This window comes from Centroberyx gerrardi, chromosome 7 (genome assembly GCF_048128805.1).
Source record: "Centroberyx gerrardi isolate f3 chromosome 7, fCenGer3.hap1.cur.20231027, whole genome shotgun sequence".
NCBI lineage: Eukaryota > Metazoa > Chordata > Actinopteri > Beryciformes > Berycidae > Centroberyx > Centroberyx gerrardi.
The window spans coordinates 33,521,346-33,540,832 of record NC_136003.1 but is presented as its reverse complement, the minus strand read 5'-3'; the positions used below and the strand labels follow the sequence as shown (position 1 = coordinate 33,540,832).

The window sequence follows — 19,487 nt, the reverse complement described above, 5'->3', positions numbered from 1 at the left end:
TCTTTAGCTCAGTGGCAGAAGTAGACAACGTAAACGACACCGCGTCTCTGTTTCGCCGTTTCAACCCGTGGGAAACGACACTCTCTGTGTGACTGTTGAACGTCGGTGCAATTAAATTTTTATGATGACGTTTTTTTGGCGGCTGAAGCGACGCTGAGCCGCTCAGGATCACAGCATCAGCTGAATGAATCCACATCTATCTGTAACTACAGCCCAGCTGCATCAGAGCATCCTTCAGTCACCAGTCAGTATCAGATAAGGAACCAGAGCCTGTTTTACATCACTGCGGATCGCTTTCCAGCTTTTATCAGATATTTGCTGTATTTTGCTTTATTTTTATTTATTTTTTTTGTTCTACTACGGTCCTGGAACAATTTGCAGGCAAATCTCAAACTAGAGACCCTTATCTCTTTAAATGATTTTAAACTTAGAATAATGGAAGTGGTCACTGTTAGCTGCAGTCGCTTCAACTAACAAACACATGACTAAATATTGCTGCCTTGTTTTTGTTTATGCACTGTGTTGCACCTATTGTTGCTGTTGTGATTTGATGTTGTTGTCCTGTTATGTGTTTGATGCTGCTATTTCACCCTGTCTTGGCTAGGTCTCGCTTGTAAAAGAGGTTTTAATCTCAATGTGACTTCCTAGTTATATAAAGGTTATATATATATATTTTAGTTGTTTTTTAAAATAAACATTTTGAAATAAACGCTGTCTAAATATTCTGAGTTCCTCCCAGTGAAGAAGAGAGCAGCAGTTTAAATCTAGCTTTGGTTTCTGTGTCATGTTCCAGACTGGAGCTGGAGGAAGAGTCTTGATTTGGTTCGTCTGTTGGCTTGACTGGGTTGATTGACAGGAGGCGGGGCCTAACGGAACCACAGAGAACATTAGCTATTGGCTGAAAGATTAAAGCACATTTTATACTTTAATGAAAATAGCACCTCTGCACATAAACTGATGCTATTTGATGCATATTTGTGGTTGAAAAGACTCTCAGTGTAGGAGTTGGAACCTGTCCAAACATATAAATGAACTTCAGGTCGAGTCTACGCAGAGTCGCGCTCTCTGATTGGTCGATCGTAGGGGCGATCATGACGTGTGTTGTTAGGGCGTCGCCCACTTCCGTCAGCAGCAGACTGCAATCACACCAACAACACACATCAATGCATAAGTATAAAAACCTAAATGTAAGCACCGCCGCATTCTTTACATTACGTATACGTTACATTCGACTGTAAAACGCACTTTATTTTGAAGAGGAAAACGCAGAAATCAGAGAAGCAGAAAACGGGAGTAAGACCCCCCCGTAGGAAACGGTGACCGCAACTTCTTTCAGAACGTCAAAGTTTCCAGCCTGATATTTTCGTTCTGATGCAGATTGTTGCTTCTCATTCACAGTGATGGATTAACTTTACCGACTGAATTAGAAGTCTGCAGTTGTTTTCTGTTTGTAATTGAATGGGAGTGAATGAGGCTGAGAGGTTTGGAAACACTGATTTCAAAATATCTTTAATCCTGGTGCAGGCATTTAAAAACAGAATTAACTTTAAAGGGATGGAAAACGTAAAAAACAAATTAGCAGAAAACTCAAAACATGTTGGAATGGCCCTTCAACATTAGACAAAGGCCTTGTGTATTCCTTTAATTAGCACTACTGACGCTGTGTGAGTGATATAATTAAGCTAATGAGTGAGCGGGCAGGCGGGCTTCGAATCAGAGTAGCATTAAACCCCGAGCTTAAACTACAGGGATAGGCAGATTAACGAGGGATTACACCCATCTGCACCCGGCACTGTCTGGGAAAAGAAGCTAGCGAGGAACTGTCATTAAACAATATTACAAAGAAAGAGAAGCTTGTTGAAGAAGAGGAAAACATCTCATCATCATCTACATCTCAAAACATTTTTCAGAGATTGACAAAAAATGAGCAATACTACCACAATCTTCTACTTTTTGCCATTGGGAGCTTCGCTAAAGGTTTAGACTCATCTGATAAAGGTCTAGTCTCATCTGATAAAGGTCTAGTCTCATCTGATAAAGGTTTAGACCATCTGATAAAGGTTTAGACTCATCTGATAAAGGTTTAGACTCATCTGATAAAGGTTTAGACTCATCTGATAAAGGTCTAGTCTCATCTGATAAAGGTTTAGACCATCTGATAAAGGTTTAGACTCATCTGATAAAGGTTTAGACCATCTGATAAAGGTCTAGTCTCATCTGATAAAGGTTTAGACCATCTGATAAAGGTTTAGACTCATCTGATAAAGGTCTAGTCTCATCTGATAAAGGTTTAGACTCATCTGATAAAGGTTTAGACCATCTGATAAAGGTTTAGACCATCTGATAAAGGTTTAGACCATCTGATAAAGGTTTAGACTCATCTGATAAAGGTTTAGACTCATCTGATAAAGGTCTAGTCTCATCTGATAAAGGTCTAGTCTCATCTGATAAAGGTTTAGACCATCTGATAAAGGTTTAGACTCATCTGATAAAGGTTTAGACTGATCTGATAAAGGTTTAGACTCATCTGATAAAGGTTTAGACCATCTGATAAAGGTTTAGACTCATCTGATAAAGGTTTAGACCATCTGATAAAGGTTTAGACTCATCTGATAAAGGTTTAGACCATCTGATAAAGGTTTAGACCATCTGATAAAGGTTTAGACTCATCTGATAAAGGTTTAGACCATCTGATAAAGGTTTAGACTCATCTGATAAAGGTTTAGACCATCTGATAAAGGTTTAGACCATCTGATAAAGGTTTAGACTCATCTGATAAAGGTTTAGACTCATCTGATAAAGGTTTAGACTATAAGGACACCTAAAGGTCCCTTGACCGTAGTTTGGGAACCACTGACCTACACGATTTTTCTGATCATCTATAGTGAAATGTACTGGAGCTTTGGGGTTAAGATCTACCATGGTGTGAAAGGGAAACTGTTCCTTTTAACTTACTAGATACACACACACACACACACACACACACACACACGAACGCACACACACACACACACACACACCCACTGGATATATTAGAGTTTAATCATCTATCAATTTAATGATCATTGACGATCATTGATCATTGCCTCAGACTTCACCACTACAGCCTTTAAAAAGACAAGAGCAGAAAAACAAACTCAGCAGAACAATCCAAGAAAGCCACCACACACACACACACACACACACACACACCCACACACACCCACACACACCCACACAGCTAGCGGAGTGATACAGATTAATAACGGACATGGTGTTGTGAGAGATAATCCCGTCATTTCCACACAAAGGAATTGTGTTTCCTGCCAAAACAACTGTTACCACCAGCTGTCTCAGACAGACGTCCGGCCCGGTACAACCAACCGGAACTAGGAATTTCATCAAAGTCTGGAGAAAACCAGGAGAAACGAGACCAGAGGAGAACAGCAGGAAAACCAGGAAAAGCAAGTAACTACTTCCAGAAAGTGCTGAACGTCTGATTCACTGTAGCTGCGTTCTGAACGGTTCACTCGTCCGCTCTCTCACTCTTCCCTGTGGAGTATCTGTCATACAGTGAACTATACTCCACTGTATTTGTACACATTCACACCCTCCACACATCCCAGTGCAAACACAGTGTTGTACTGCAGCAGGTGGGGGTGCAGTGCCTTGCTCGAGGGAAGGGGGAGCCGGGCCCGTCTGGGGGAATCGAACCGCCGACCCTTCCAGTCACAAGCCAACAGGACACGTCAAAAACAACATACAAGTGTGTTGAACATGTGTAATGGACAATCCCTATAATATCACAGTGATATTATACTAGTGACGTATAGTGTTTCTGTGGTAATCAATACTGAGTTTATAGTGACCTTATGGTACTTGTTTTTATTTCCTGTAATATCACTATAATTTTCCTACAGTGACTTGTAGTGTGTCTTAGTAGTGAGTTTACCTTTATCTCCAGAGGTGTGACCAAGTCAGCTTCACTCAAGTCCCAAGTCAGTCTCAAGTCTTGAGGCACAAGTCTCAAGTCAAGTCTCAAGTCTAAATGTAGAACAGCAAGTCAAGTCAGAACAAATCAAGAGTCCAGTATCAATTTAATATCTTAAAGAAAATAAATTATATATCTAGGATTAAATATCTAGGACTTTTCAATGCAATATGGTTTTAATAGGATAAAAACTTGGTAAGAGCATCATGAGTTTGATTTCTATAATCAGTTTCAACTTCAATAAATTCAATCATTCCATACAAATTCAGAAAACAGAATTTAAATTCAGTCGTCCGCTGGAACAAATCTCATCACTTTCAATCTAAGTCATTTACACAAACACAAGATCTCAAGTCAAGACTTTAGAAACCTTTTCAAGTCATCAAAGTACAAGTCAGAGTCAAGTCCCAAGTCACCAGAACCCAAGTCAAGTCAAGTCTCCAGCAGTTAAAACTGTGACTCGAGTCCAAGTCATGTGACTCGAGTCCCCACCTCTCTTTATCTCCTATAGTATCACACTGTAACCTTCCTATAGGGACCTACAGGAATATTATAGTTCTGCTGCTTTATTTCTATAGTATCCTGTAAAGTTATTATAGGATCACTACAGTTATGGCAGATGCTTTATCAGACAAAGCATCCCAGACTGTCAGAAACGCATTCAGTGGTTATGAAATATGACATGACATCACACACTGTCATGCTTGTATTATTATAGGAGTTGGGATCAGTGATGAACTATAGGCTGTCGAAATCATTACATGTGGATATGAATAATGACAAGGTAAGCTATTATTACATCCTATATCACCTGTCACCATTATTATTACTATTTAAAGTACATCATATAATATCACCTGTTATTATTATTACATCCTATAATATCACATGTTCTCATTATTATTAATAATATTATTGTTTTGATATTAGAGCTAGTGTAGTTACTGTAAGCTATAGTGCTATAGTGAGGAGATGCTAGCCTCCATCCTAGCTACACACACACACACACACACACACCAGTCTCCCTCCCTCTCTCTCTCTCTCTCTCTCTCTCTCTCTCTCTCTCTCTCTCTCTCTCACACACACACACACACACACACACACACACACACACACACACACACAGGAGGACAAGAACGTACCTTGTGTGTGTTTGTCCTCTCTCAAATCACCGGCGGTGAGAATGACGTCAGACCGACAGACCGACAGAGAGACAGACGGTCGGTCGGTCGGTCGGTAACGTGGGGAGCCGTCGGGTTGATATCAAGCCCTCGGTGTGTCTCCGTCCCCGGTAAATCCCCGGTAGAAACGGACGGAGGCGGTGTGTCTGAGGCTTATTCCCACGCTGTCCAATTCCTCATCCATTACTGGATATTATTGATTCCTTATCAATACGCGGATAATATTAGTATTAACGTTACTATTCCTCCTCCGGTGAGCACGAGCTGCAGTCTGCAGGCTCCGGTGGCACGAGCCTTCTCCGGGTCGACAGGAGGTGATGAATTATTCACGAGAGGGGCGTGGCCAATGATTTGTGTGCGTGTGTGTGTGTGTGTGTGTGTGTGTGTGTGTGTGTGAGAGAGAGAGAGAGAGAGAGACTGCAGTGTGTGTGTGTGTGTGTGTGTGTGTGTGTGTGTGTGTGTGTGTGTGTTACAGACAATAACAATATCTGTACTAGCAGCCTCCAGTTGAACCAGTTGACGTGATGAACTGCTCGTGCAATACAGGACACCTAGTGGTCAGAGGAGAAACTGCACCTGTAAAAACATTAAACACATTTAACACAGTAAACCAAGCAGCCAGAGTAGAAACAGGATAGAAACAGAGTAGAAACTTCACATCACATCACATCACATCACATCACATCACATCACATCACATCAGCCATTAAACCTCAAAGTCACACAGACAAAATAACACATTAGCTCTTTAAAGAGAAAAAACTACAAACTCCAAGTAAAACATTACAGAAACTATTCAAAGCATTCACAAACGAGTGAAACATGGCGGCCCCCATGAATACCTGAAGCCTCCCGCTGGGCCAATCAGTAGCAAGTAATAAAACGTTGTAGCGCCCCCAAGCGGCCAAAACCTCAGGTGAATTTTTAAGCCAATGCGGAAGTGCAGCAGCAGCAGTTCCTCTAACGTCCACTAGAGGCTCCAGAGAGACTCCAAACCGTCCAACTCCATGAAGTCAATGGACCACAACACAACTTCTGACAAAAATATAATGTCAATACATCTTTTTCCAGAATAGGTTTTGGCCTCAGCAGCTAATTTCACTACTTCTAATGTGTGTCCTTATGGAGATTTTCAAAATAATTGTGTTATTAACAGGATATAACGGATATAAAATGCCTCAAAATAGGGTTAGGATAGGATAGTATAATGGCTGTAAAAAGAATGAGACCATCACTGTGAAAATTGGTTTATTCTAAAATATCTTTTGTCACACATAGATTAGCAACCGCAGTTACAAACACACTGTGATACAAACACTGGACGAGCAAGCATTACTGAATACACAGAGAGCGAGTGCCGCAGCGTTAGCTTTGGGCAAACTTAATAAATTCCAAACCTGATATACAAAAGCTGCTTTGCTAGCTCAATATATCAATTAACTCAATCGCCTAATTCTAATTAACGCCAATGTACACCAAATTAAGAATAAAATGTATTCATGCTTCATAGATATAAGGTTTTTGACTGTATTAGTGGAGTAGAATAGTCTTAAAACAAACATGACGTCACAGCTGGAGACAGCAGTGAGTGTTGGACAGAGGCAGCATGAGTCCAACTCTCCTTCACTTCGCAGGACCACAGCTACACTGCAGACAACACCAATCAATCTCCTCTTCAGTCTTCAAACCTTTTTGTCCTAAAACAAAAATCGGTCATTAGAGTCAGATAATTCCTCTTGAAAATTAACATGTTTCAAGATATCAACACTTGTTTTGAGAAAAATCTTGAAACTGGTGAAACTGCATTGGAAACAAGTGGAAAAAGACTAAATGATTTGACAAGATGAGTATTTTTTGCAGTGCAAGTCTCACTCTGCAGGACAGAGAGGTCAGAGGTCAGATATTTACTGAAGACCTTGAAGAAAGAAAGAGAGACAGCTAGACAAAGAGAGAGAGCAACTGGCGTAACACATTAGATTAGCAGTGGCAGTGCGTCAGTAGCTAACTGAATAACAGTCTGTTAGCTGTGATTGATCAGTTAGCCTGTTAGCCTGTTAGCTCCTCCATTTAAACACAGAGAGGAGGGAGAGAGACAGTTACTCCCTCACATCTCTCCTCAGTGTAGATATTACTTATTGTGGTTTTATATTTGTGAGCGCAGAAACAAGGACGGTAAATAATGACTTGCAGTGTCTCTACACTGTAGAGTTGATTATACAACAATTAGATGTAGTTGTTTATATAAATAAACAAGACTAGACTAGCCCATAATGCATGGCTAGGTGTTTTCTTGGTTGCCATGCCAACTCTTGCAGTATCCAGGCAGCTAGGTGACGACCTCTCGTGTTTCCACCTGGTTTTTATTTTCAGTAAGAATGTTCAGGTCTCGGCTCCCGTCCCGATTCCGCCCCTAAACACTCGGCCTAGACCCTAAACCCTCAGATTTCCCTCATGTTTGCACGAGCCGCCACCATGATGCGGGCTCTCCCATTACAAAGTGAGTCAAATGAAGCGAGGTGAGTGACTGTTCAGCCCTCTGATGCTCCCTCGAAAATGAGGCAACAGGCCCTTTTCACATCGTCATGGTAACAGCTAAACCGGAGCATTACAACTTCCTGTGGAAAGTTTCTTTTTGCGACTTATTGACAAACCACTCCAACAAAAACAACAAAATCGTAATGGTTCCTAGCACTAGATACATAATGTAACAAATAAAAAATTTTGGGCAGGTTGTGGAGCGATTTAGTGAAGGACAGCTGGCAACAGGAAGTTGTAAGGCACTGGTTTCTCAATGCAGAAGCTCACATTCTGTTTCGCTCCACGGATCAGTCTGGACTTCCCGCCGCCCACATCGATTTCAGTGGGCGGGAGTACTCGCCTTGACAGACAAACTCCTTCAGCCAATCAGCGAATCCAAATTCAAATCCAGTCGGAAGAACGGCGAAAACGTCTTTTCCGCCGAGAAACTCCGCTAGTGCATACTCTTGTTCTTGTTTAATTGTTGTTATTGAGTCTATTTCTGCAATAACTGCACTTATGGCTGTGTTTACTCTACTAACGTTAACGTTACCGCTCGTTGCTTCAGGAGACGCCGTTACTGTTTTGCCAGCGGCGGCCTGTATTTCACGTCATCAACTACGACGCAGTCCCTGATTGGCCCGGTTACATTGTAATTTCAGGAAATCGAGGCTCCCGCTCCACCTGCACTTGTCAACATTGAAAGGTGAAAGGATAATTATGCTGCTCATTGATTGGTTATTACAAAGTACAAGTACAGTATTACAAGTCTTGCTCTGATTGGCTATAGGAAACTTCAGTTTGATTGGTAGATACATTTTCCCCACTTCCTACAGAATAATCGTGCAAAAAAGATTTGTGTCTCCTCATCGGTTTGCATCCTCAGGATGAGACTGAAAAATGTACAGATGCAGATCTGTGACTCAGGACAGGTTTTGTTCTTGTGAGACACAACAGTGTTCATTTGTTGATAAACATTCACACGTGAATTTTGTTTGCTGTTCACAAATCTTCAATCACAAGTGTATGAATTTTTTTTCAGTCCCGCTGCTTTATATCGAGTGAAAATTCCACCCAGTTGGTATGTCAAGGCCAGCTGGGACCCCAAAAACAAGTGCACTCAGTTCTGTTGGGAAAGTAAAGTTTGGAAGAAGTCAGTGTATGTGAGTGGTGTCAGCACAACTATGATGAATGAATGCATTGCAAAATATACGTGGACTGTGTTAGAATATCACGATTCTCACGATCTCTCTGTAATGGCAGATCGTGGAGAGATTTTCACCGGTTATGATCTAAGATCGTCATTTCGCCCACAAGCCACAGTGTGGAATAAATTGTTGAGTTTTGGATGACATTGTGTCCTGTATCCTGATGTGGACTGATGTAGTAAAATTATACAAACAAAACTCATTTGTGACCATCAGGCAATATTTTTCTTTTCAAAATTGCCACAATGTCTTTTCAAATGGCAGCAAAACTGTGGTGAATTCTCTTCAATAAATCTGAATGCTCTCTGCCCATAAACGTCACATCTCTGCAACTTGGGATCAAAGAAAACACAGACTCTCCCTGACATATTTACCCCTTTGTTTAATTTAATTTATTTTTCATAAATGCTGAACTCTTAATTCTGATATTTCCCACAGCACCTGAAGACAGCAAATTTCAACACATTATTGACATTATCAATTGCCTTTTATGATCTGGCTGACAAAGTACAAAGAAAGACTTCCATATCTATAACACTGGTATTGATGAGATGAGATGAATATTTAATCATCCCATTGACTGGCACACACACACACACACACACACACACGCATACACACACACACACGCACACACACACACACACACACACACATCTCACATACACAATGTCACATGACTTGTGGTTGGCTAAGTGAAGAGAGTTTGCAGCCTTGGAGGAGGCGGCTGCTTCCTGTCAATACTTTTGGTTTCTAGCAACCAAAAAGAGTCACTGCTCTGATTGGCTGGAAATAATAGAGGGTCCGCCCCCACTCCTTCCTTCTGGTTGTACAGAGCCAGAACTGATGAAGCAACAGGAAGCATCATCTGTCAGTGTTTCCTCTACAGATGACATTACAACGTCTGTTTGACTTGATCAGGATGTGAGTTCACCAGGTAAGGATCCTACCAGGAAACATTAGACATGTTTGATACATGAAGTATGGAGAATTATATTGTGTTTGTACGACTGTATGACTGTGTATATGATGATGAAATCTTTCAAGATGTGTATTCAATGCTCACAGATGTGAATATTCATTAGGTAATTGTACTCAGATTTCCAACATTTGACTTTACGGCCAAAATGAACCTTCTGTAAGAATGTTTTCCATGTTTTACTTTTAGTGTTGCCAGATTAAATCAACACCAGGTCACAAGTTAGACTGTTGTCACGCCTCATTTCACTGGTGAGATATGAGGAAGTCAGAAGGCCTGACAGCTTGGATAAGATTGACTGAAGTTTGATCCACTGTTAATACACTGAGTTTATCAATAGCCTCCCTTTACAAAGTCCAAGTCTCATTTGTTCCTAAGGATTAAATTCCTTCTTACTACATGTTAAAGTACAGAGTGTTCACTTTTATTCAGTTCTTTTCTACACTGAAGAGACAGAGAGAGAGACAGAGAGAGAGACAGAGACAGAGACAGAGAGAGAGAGAGAGAGAGACAGAGAGAGAGACAGAGAGAGAGAGAGACAGAGAGAGACAGAGAGACAGAGAGAGAGAGAGAGACAGAGAGAGAGAGAGAGAGAGAAAGAGAGAGAGAGAGAGAGAAAGAGAGAGAGAGAGAGAGAGACAGAGAGAGACAGAGAGAGAGAGAGAGACAGAGAGAGAGAGAGAGAGAGAGACTTGCATGATGGCTTAATGAGTGACGCACCTAAAATACCGACAACTCCACACATGCGCTCAAGTGTTGAGATAATGTCTGATATTGTTGTTTCTCATCACAGGCAACACATAGATTCCATTCAACTTCCTAAAAAATACAAAATACAGGAACAGGTTATTGCCACACAAAAATTACACGTCACAGTAAAGCAGATAAACACATAATAAAACAAATGTCCACCACAGCAGCATGCTGTCTTTTGTCCTAAAATTATTTTAGTCCACAGTTCAATCCGTCAGTATTCCTTAAAGGTAAGTTCCATGTGTGTGTAGTTGTGTGTGTGTGTGTGCTACCCAGGTAGTTAGTGTATTTGTTTGAGATCTCATAAGCTCATCTGTTCCAGAAGAACGTTCGCTGCAACTGCAGGTGATGACGAGGTACGCTGGATCATACTTCACATGCTCCTTGGATGGGATGGGAATCCTGGCTCGCCATATTTCAATCAAAGTTGACCAGCAAAAATTGCGGACTAACAAAAAACCAACCTGCACACAGCAGGAAAATAAAATCTAATACTGTACAGTAGTTTGTTACCATTCTCTCAATCACTGTGTAATTACAATACTGACCTAATTCACACTATTTAGCAGAATAAAATAAATGCTGTGACACTTAATGTACAACACAGTCTGCATGAATATGTTTAACCACGTATTAAACATGTTACACTCATCTTACAATATCTTATACTCATCTTACAACATATCTTATACTCAGTTTCTATTTAGCATTGCAACACAATCTGCAATACAACTGCATAAAATGTCATAAAAACTGTCTTAACTATAGCAATATAAACTGTGGGCATTGGAGTCACAAAGAAAAACATGTCAAACTTCAGCATTGCCTCGTGGCTCAATGAGGAAGGAAAAATATGGCGCCTCGTAATGGCGTTACTGAAAGACTACATTTAATTAGGATACCTTCTTAATTATACAGAACTCAGGTCAAACTTATAAACCAACATGTGTACCGTCTTTACTTTTGTCTCCGATTGGTTTTTGTTAAATAAGAAAAGGCTCAACAGCACTTAAACCCAACAGTTTCAGTAGCTAGCAATATGGACAATAACCTAACAGCTATCTAGCAATGCTAACGTGATAACTCACCAGTTTCACAGAGATCCAGACTCAAAAACATGCACCGCAGCATCAAAACAATCCTCAGCAACCAAAATCGTTGTATCGTAATTAGGAAAGAAGAAAAATACCTTTGATAAACTGTACCACACTTCTCATGTAACGATTGTTTAGCTTTATGCGCTCTCTTCTAAATCCCAATCGGCTCTGTAGACTCGAGTGCCCTCTAGCGGTCTTATAGTGTAACTACTAAAGCTGAACTTTACTTGCTGATCCACTTCATGTGGGTTACAATAAGATAAGATTGCACTTTATTGATCCCCTGGGGGAAATTCAGGAACCTGAATTTTTTTCACAATTTTACCTCACAAACTGAAATTTTGGTAAAATGTCAAAACATTTCACTATATTAGATAAATATGGAATAATTTGCATAACATCCAAAAATCTAAGGGTCTTGAAACGATAAACAGATTTTATTTATCTACACCAACATCTGATCTTCAAGGGCTTCTCTATCGATCCTTCATTCAAAGTAAAAAATATTAAAAAAATTGAAGAGTCATGGCACAGAATGTGTCAGGTGTGATTTAATTCCAGTTACTGACAACACAGGAAACAGTTACAGCCAGGCAATAAAAGATAAAAATATTAACCAGTTCACAGAGATAAAAGGAATGTTAAAGAGGAAAAGGGAATCATCCTGCTCTAACTTTGTTGAAGAAATTCATACATATACAAGTACTGTGTGTTTGTACCAAAGGGTTATATATGATCAGACAATAGAACAAATATTACCAATTACATTATGAATTACCTTTTATGATCTGGCTGACAAAGTACTTTTGCAAGATTATAACAATGGTATTGATCTGATGTGTTGTGATGTTATGTAATGTAATGTGATGTGATGAGATGAATTTTTAATCATCCCAGTGGAGAAATTGCATAATTGTCCCTTGAGTTGAAAATATTGTCGAACTTTACCAGGGAGCAATGATGACGACGGATAAAGAGAAGCTCTTGAAAACACTGGAGGATTTGGGAGATGAAGAGCTGAAGAAGTTCCAGTGGTTCCTGCAGCAGGATGACATCCTGGAAGGTTTCCCGGCCATCAAAAAGAGCCGACTGGAGAATGCAGACAGGCTGGACACAGTGGATCAGATGGTGCAGACCTACAACCAACACTCTCTGGAGGTGACCAAGAAGGTTTTGATGAAGATCAACAGGAATGATCTAGAGCAGAGTTTGTCAAACAGCAGCTCAGGACCCGAAGGTAAGTCATGGGGAGATAAAAACACAAACATGTGAAAAACAGAAATGACACAGATGACTCATGAATTTGTAATTAAACACTGGTAACACTTTACTCAAATATCAGGTAACAAAAGGAAGATAAACAAAGTGTCACTTGTCTATTTCTCTACAGACTATGTAACCCTAACCCTATCTCTAACATTAACCCCAACCCTAAGATTAACCCAAGCCTCTATGGAGACTTCACACAATTATCACTTTCTCAGCCTGTTTTATCTGTTTTTTCTTTTGTTTTGTTTTTTACTTCTGCTCTGCTGTTATTCTGCATTCATTTCAGACAGTAGATGTGTGAAGAGAGGCAGGCTGCCTTTTGAGTGTCTGTGTTTATTTTGAGTTTTATGTTATGCAGCAAAAAGGCAAGTCTCATTGTGTTGTGATTGTTTTCCACTTTATTGATCCCCAAGGGTTCAGGTACAGGGTAATGCTGCTGACTTCAGCTGTTTGTATCATTTAAGAGCATGTATGGGTATAATTTGACCTTTAAAACACATTAAAAATAGTTACTGCCATTTAGTTTTGTGGAGCAGAATTGACTCCCATTCATTCTGACTGTGACTCTGGTCCCATTTATCGAGTGCTGTAGAGACAGAGAAAAGGTTTTGAGCTCCATCAGACCCACAAGGCCTCAGACGGCAGTCAACCCAGGACCAGGACCAGCAGACCTCAGTCCATCTCTCTCACTCTCTCTCTCACTCTCTCTCTCTCTCTCTCTCTCTCTCTCTCTCTCTCTCTCAGGGGATGTCAGTGATGTCGGGGAGACTTCAGAGAACAGAGGATCTTCCTCCATTCAACCACAGTCTGCTCCTCTTCCTCACCTTCCCACTGACAGCAGTCAGACTAAAGGTAAAGTTATTCTCTGGCTCCTCCTGGCTGCCATGTTGGTCTTGTCACTGCCCATTTAGTGTGGCTGTTAAAACGATGAAGGATTTAGTTAATATGTTTGTTTTACTTGATGTCACAGCTCCTGGAGTCGTATTCACAAACATTGTGAGAATCCTCTGAGTCTTAACTTTGCCTAAAACTTCCTAGCAAGGAGTTCTAGCTTAGGAGTGATTTAGGAAAGTTCTCAGAGTGACTCTGAGCGAGGAATGGACAAGAACTTTTATCTTAGTGAGGAGGTGTGGTCCACTCTGTTGCTAGGTATGATGCTCTCTTTTAGACGCTGTCATTGGTCCATCAGGACAAATCTCAACACGCCTCTTTTAGTCATTCAGAATGCACACAAGGAATCACATGTGATAATCATACAATTTAGTCTACAGTAAATAAAAGTGTAGTTTACTTATACTGTCAAAAATGAAAATCACTGTTTAATCAATAGTTAGAGTGTCTGTCCCATCAGTTACCCCGACAACACCGGGGTAATCCGCTATATCCATAAATGGTTTTCAAACAGTACATTCTTAGCCTAGGGTTATCTTAACCCTGGGCTAACAGCTGGCCCAGGGTTAGCTTAACCCTGTTCACACACAGACATTTAACCCATGGCTAACTCTTAGCCCAGGGCTAACGATTCACACAGCATTCTTGTTAGCCCAGGGCTTACATGTCTGAATATTCTGTGGTAATAAAAACACTCGAGCCTAGGAATGCCATGCATTGTTGCTTAGCAACGTTGTGAAGGAGAAGTTTGATTTGATTGGACAACACACAAGTGACGCAAAAGTGTTCTAACCATAGAGATATAACACATATTATATGTGTTATATCACACATGTTATATCTCTATGGTTCTAACCCTGTTCACAGACAACAGAGAACCCTGGTTTTTAAACAGTTTTCTGGGGTTAACCCTGAAAAGTCGGGGTTAACCCTGCTCCGGAGCAGGGCCAGCTGCCCTGGGCTAAAGTCGGGGTTATCCCACTTTGGAATTTGCCTGTGTGAATCGTTTCTTAGCCCTGGACTTTCGCCCTAGGCTTGTGTTATTTGTGCAAGTATTTCAGTGGAAAACACAGGTGAAAGTTACATCTCGAATAATATTATGTCTAGGGTCAAACGTAGCCCACTTGCTTTCTCTCTCCTAGTTATACCATGAAAATGTATCTTATCAATAGTACCTGAGAGTAATTACAATCAGCCTGCTGTGAGTTAAACCATCAAATAAAGGAATAGTTGGGTATTTTGAACCCTGGGCCCAAATAACATGTTTTCGGTCATAATCACTATTAGTACAAACCATACCTTCGCTAGACGCCTGCTCCATCCGTCCGGTAACATCCGGTTTCCCCCTCCGACTCTACTGCAGTAGAAACCTAGGGGCATACGCCACAATCTTTGAAAACTATGATAAACGTTGTTTTGCAAAACACGCTCACAGTATAATCACACCGGTGTCAGGATGTTATCTGGAAAGAATTGTAAAAAACCAAACTTTCTGTCAGCAGTTATTTTTGGATTCTTCTGGCTCTGTGGAGCTTCCACCGGCTGAGAAGGCAGTGCGTCTTTGAGAAAAAATAGTTCCTATCAAATACAACTATTGACAGAAAGCTCGGTTGTTTACAGTTTTACATTCACAGTTTACACTCACATACACATTTTTGAAATGATTAACCACAGTCAAATATATTAAAGGCATGAAATTATTTCTCAAAAAAATTGTGGATTAATATGAACTCAAAATGAAATATGCATTTAGAAATAAAATAATACACATCCCCAAGTCTGGCTGTAAGACAAGGGTATTACAATAGTATTAATGGTGTAATAGTTAGCTTTGTTGAGTGGGAGATGTGAGCACATCACTAATGAGATCAGCAACAGACATCATCCTGCAGGATCTAACCTGTAGCTTTATTAACTCACTGTCATTCAGCGTTTGGAGAACATTTCTCCTCCTCTGTGTCTTTCAACCATTTTCTCCTCTGCTTAAGAAACTCCTCAGCTCCTAAAAGTCCTCCTCTCTACTCTGAACAGGTTTTCACCTTAGGAGCTCTCTTAAGGGCTAAGAAGCTTCTTGAAAAGCTTTTATCTTTACTATGATTTAATCTTATTTTAATTCTAAGAATAAAAATTCTTAGATTTTCACCATTAGGACCAACTCTTAGTACTAGGAAGCTTTGTGAGTACGGCTCCTGAAGTACTGATTCATCTGAGTAACAGGTGCAGAATGGGGCTTGTGACCTGAGGGTCGGCAGTTCAAATCCCTGAACTACTGAATCTTGCGTGAAAAAGTGAATCAGTAATTCTCTCCTCTTCCTTTAACAACTGTTGTCAAGATGCCCTTGAGCAAGGCACTGAACCCCCAACTGCTCCAGTGGAGCTGCTCAGTGGCCACCAGTAGAAGACTGTGGGTGTACTGGGCAGCTCCCAGGTGTAAATGTGTAAATGTGTGATTGTGAAGCTGGGGTGCATCAAAGAGCATGTGTCCTCATCAAAAACTTTCCCTGGAAAATAGAGTTAAAAAATGTTGTGAATGAAAGCAACCCATAGTTAACGATGTCACAATGTCGCCTTCCTTTTTTGTTATTTTAAAAGGAAACATTGTATTGATGTTGACAGTGAGAACATGTTTGTTATTCTCAGAGCACCAACTTTTAGCAAAAAAAAGCACTGAGCTAGTTTTTATTTGTCTCACAAGCATCTGTTTAGTGCTGCTACCTACAAAAGAGCCTAATACTTTTAGTTGCAGTTTAGTTTTTTTATGGGTGTTACTTTGTTCTACACAGATTTGCTGGTGAGAACAACAGACTCTCAACGACTCGTCACATGGTACCAACAAAAGCTCCAACCTAACCTCCAGGACAGTTTTATGTGTGCACAAGAAGGATGGTTAGAGAAGAAGGATCAGAAACCTCTGGATGATATCTACACAGAGCTCTACATCACAGACGGAGGTGACATAAACATCAACAGCCAGCATGAGGTCAGGCAGATTGAGATGGCATCAAGAAAGCCAGCGGACACAGAGGAATCAATCAAACCCAGCGACATCTTCAAACACCCTTCTGGAAAACACACATCCATAAGAACAGTACTGACCAATGGGATTGCAGGAATTGGCAAAACGTTCCTTGTGCACAAGTTCATCCTGGACTGGACTAAAGAGAGAGCCAATCAAGATGTTCATCTCATATTCCCCTTCACCTTCCGCCAGCTGAATTCACTGAAAGGAGAAAGGTTTCGTTTTGCAGAACTAATTCACGAATGTATCTGGGAAACCAAAGACATCAAGGAGGAGGCTCTTAATGAAATCTTCACAGAACTACAGAAGTCAGGAAACAAAAACTACAACAAGAGTAAATTCAAACTCCTGTTTGTGTTGGACGGACTGGATGAGAGCCGCCTTCAACTAGACTTCACTGCCAATGAAAAGCGCTCTATTGATGTGACAGAGTCAACCAGAGTAGAAGTACTGCTGACAAACCTCATCAAGGGGAAACTGCTTCCCTCTGCTCGCCTCTGGATAACCACACGACCTGCAGCAGCCAATCAGATCCCTGGAGACTTTGTTGACATGGTGACAGAGGTGAGAGGCTTCACTGACCCACAGAAGGAGGAGTACTTCAGGAAGAGATTCAGAGATGAGGAGCTGGCCAGAAGAATCATCTCCCACATCAAGACTTCACGAAGCCTCCACATCATGTGCCACATCCCAGTCTTCTGCTGGGTCACTGCTACAGTTCTGGAGGATCTGTTGAAAACCAGTGAGAGAGAAGAAGACCTGCCCAAGACCCTGACTGAGATGTACACAAAGTTCCTGGTGTTTCAGATCGATCGGACAAAAAAGAAGTATGGCACAGAAAACAGCATTCAGTACATTGAGACACTTGCAAAACTGGCTTTTCACCAGCTGGAGAAAGGCAACCTGATCTTTTATGAGAAGGACCTAAAAAAGAGTGGCATTAACTTCACTGAAGCCTCACAGTACTCAGGAGTGTTCACAGAGATCTTTAAAAAGCAGGACCGGCCAAAGGACAACTACAAGGTGTTCAGCTTTGTCCATCTGAGCATTCAAGAGTTTCTGGCTGCTGTTCATGTGGTCCTGTCACTCATCAACAGCAACAAGAATGTGATGGCTGAACCTCAGCTGACTTTCAAAAATACGCGGTTGTTTTTCAGCAAAACATCTGCAACAAAGGTCCACAGGATTGCTATTGACAAGGCCTTAAAGAGTCCAAATGGACACCTGGACTTGTTCCTCCGCTTCCTCCTGGGTCTTTCACTGCAGACCAATCAGAATCGCCTACGAGAACTGCTGAAACAGACAGGAAGTAGCTCACAGACCAATCAGAAAACAGTCGAGTACATCAAGGAGAAGATCAGGGAGAATCCTTCTCCAGAGAGAAGCATCAATCTGTTCCACTGTCTGAATGAGCTGAATGACCGTTCTCTAGTGGAGGAGATCCAACAGTACCTGAGATCAGGAACTCTCTCCACAGACAGACTCTCCCCTGCTCAGTGGTCGGCTCTGGTCTTCATCTTACTGTCATCAGAAGAGAAGCTGGATGAGTTTGACCTGAAGAAATACTCTGCTTCAGAGGAGGCTCTTCTGAGGCTGCTGCCAGTGGTCAAAGCCTCCAATAAAGCTCTGTAGGTGAAAAGATGACTGGATATATTAACTTTATTAAAATATGATGTGAGTACAAAATGGAAAACATTTTAAAGTTGTTGTTTGACTTCATCACTAATTCTCCTTCAGGCTGAGTGTCTGTCAGCTGTCAGAGAGAAGCTGTGAAGCTCTGGCCTCAGTTCTCAGCTCCCAGTCCTCTAGTCTGAGAGAGCTGGACCTGAGTAACAACGACCTGCAGGATTCAGGACTGAAGCTGCTCTCTGCTGGACTGGGGAGTCCACACTGTAGACTGGAGACTCTCAGGTCAGATCCATTCACAGTTTTCCTCAATTGATTTGACACATTTCTCCAAACTAAGGTCCCTGCTCTCAAAACTCTCTCAGGTCAGTATTCCTGAATCTGCAAAGAGAGAGTCTGCAGGTTTTACATCAGGACTCCAGAACCATTTTACATTGGCATTTTCAATTTCACTGAACATAATGTTCTGCATTTTCCAGAATGTGTTTTGTTCTGATCCAAATTCATACACAGCCATGAACCTGGAGGACTGAGAGAAGATCGTCCATGCTTTGATCTCATATCATTTATATTACTGCACCTTTCTCTTCCTGTCTCAGTCAAGATTCACTGTCACATCTCCAGCTTATTCAGAATAGAGCAGCTAGGACTTTAACTAGTGTGAAGCAGAGATCATATATCCCAGATTTAACATATTTCCACTGGGTACCTGCTGATGAAGAATTAATACAAAGATTTCACAGAGTTTGACTAGTTTTGGCCCTGAGTTACACTGCAGAACTCTTAGTTCTGTCTGAGCTGGAGAGCAAGCTGAGATCTTCAGGTCCTTCTGACTGACACTCAGTCTAAACTCCAGACTAAAGGTGAAAACACTTTTGCCATCAGGGCCTCTAGACTGTGGAATGCTTTCCTGAGGGACTTGGACTGGCAAATTCACTATCATCTTTTAAAACACTTTAAACTTGCACTAAGTGATT

General features: G+C 41.1%; 3 protein-coding genes across 4 annotated transcripts in view; 1 reads left to right on the top strand and 2 right to left on the bottom strand.

The window, feature by feature from the left end:
- Positions 1 to 8,973, bottom strand: part of tanc2a (tetratricopeptide repeat, ankyrin repeat and coiled-coil containing 2a) — a 30,539-nt gene extending 21,566 nt beyond the window's left edge. Inside the window, exons 1-2 of the mRNA XM_078284957.1 lie at positions 8,951 to 8,973; positions 1,051 to 1,136 (exon numbers count right to left, since the gene is read on the bottom strand). Of these exons, the coding sequence (XP_078141083.1) occupies positions 1,051 to 1,136; positions 8,951 to 8,973 (109 nt within the window). The remainder of the gene's footprint in view (positions 1 to 1,050; positions 1,137 to 8,950) is intronic.
- Positions 1 to 19,487, bottom strand: part of LOC139910014 (protein NLRC3-like) — a 305,613-nt gene that overhangs the window by 39,142 nt on the left and 246,984 nt on the right. The gene's annotated exons all lie outside the window — the stretch shown is intronic.
- LOC139926206 (protein NLRC3-like) overlaps positions 12,661 to 19,487 on the top strand; it is a 67,029-nt gene continuing 60,202 nt past the window's right edge. The window contains exons 1-3 of one of the 2 annotated variants that reach the window (XM_078284766.1): positions 12,661 to 12,942; positions 13,719 to 13,826; positions 16,649 to 18,512. In XM_078284766.1, the coding sequence (XP_078140892.1) occupies positions 12,663 to 12,942; positions 13,719 to 13,826; positions 16,649 to 18,512 (2,252 nt within the window). In that variant the 5' untranslated portion in view covers positions 12,661 to 12,662. The remainder of the gene's footprint in view (positions 12,943 to 13,718; positions 13,827 to 16,648; positions 18,513 to 19,487) is intronic. The other variant, XM_078284767.1, reaches the window with a different exon arrangement.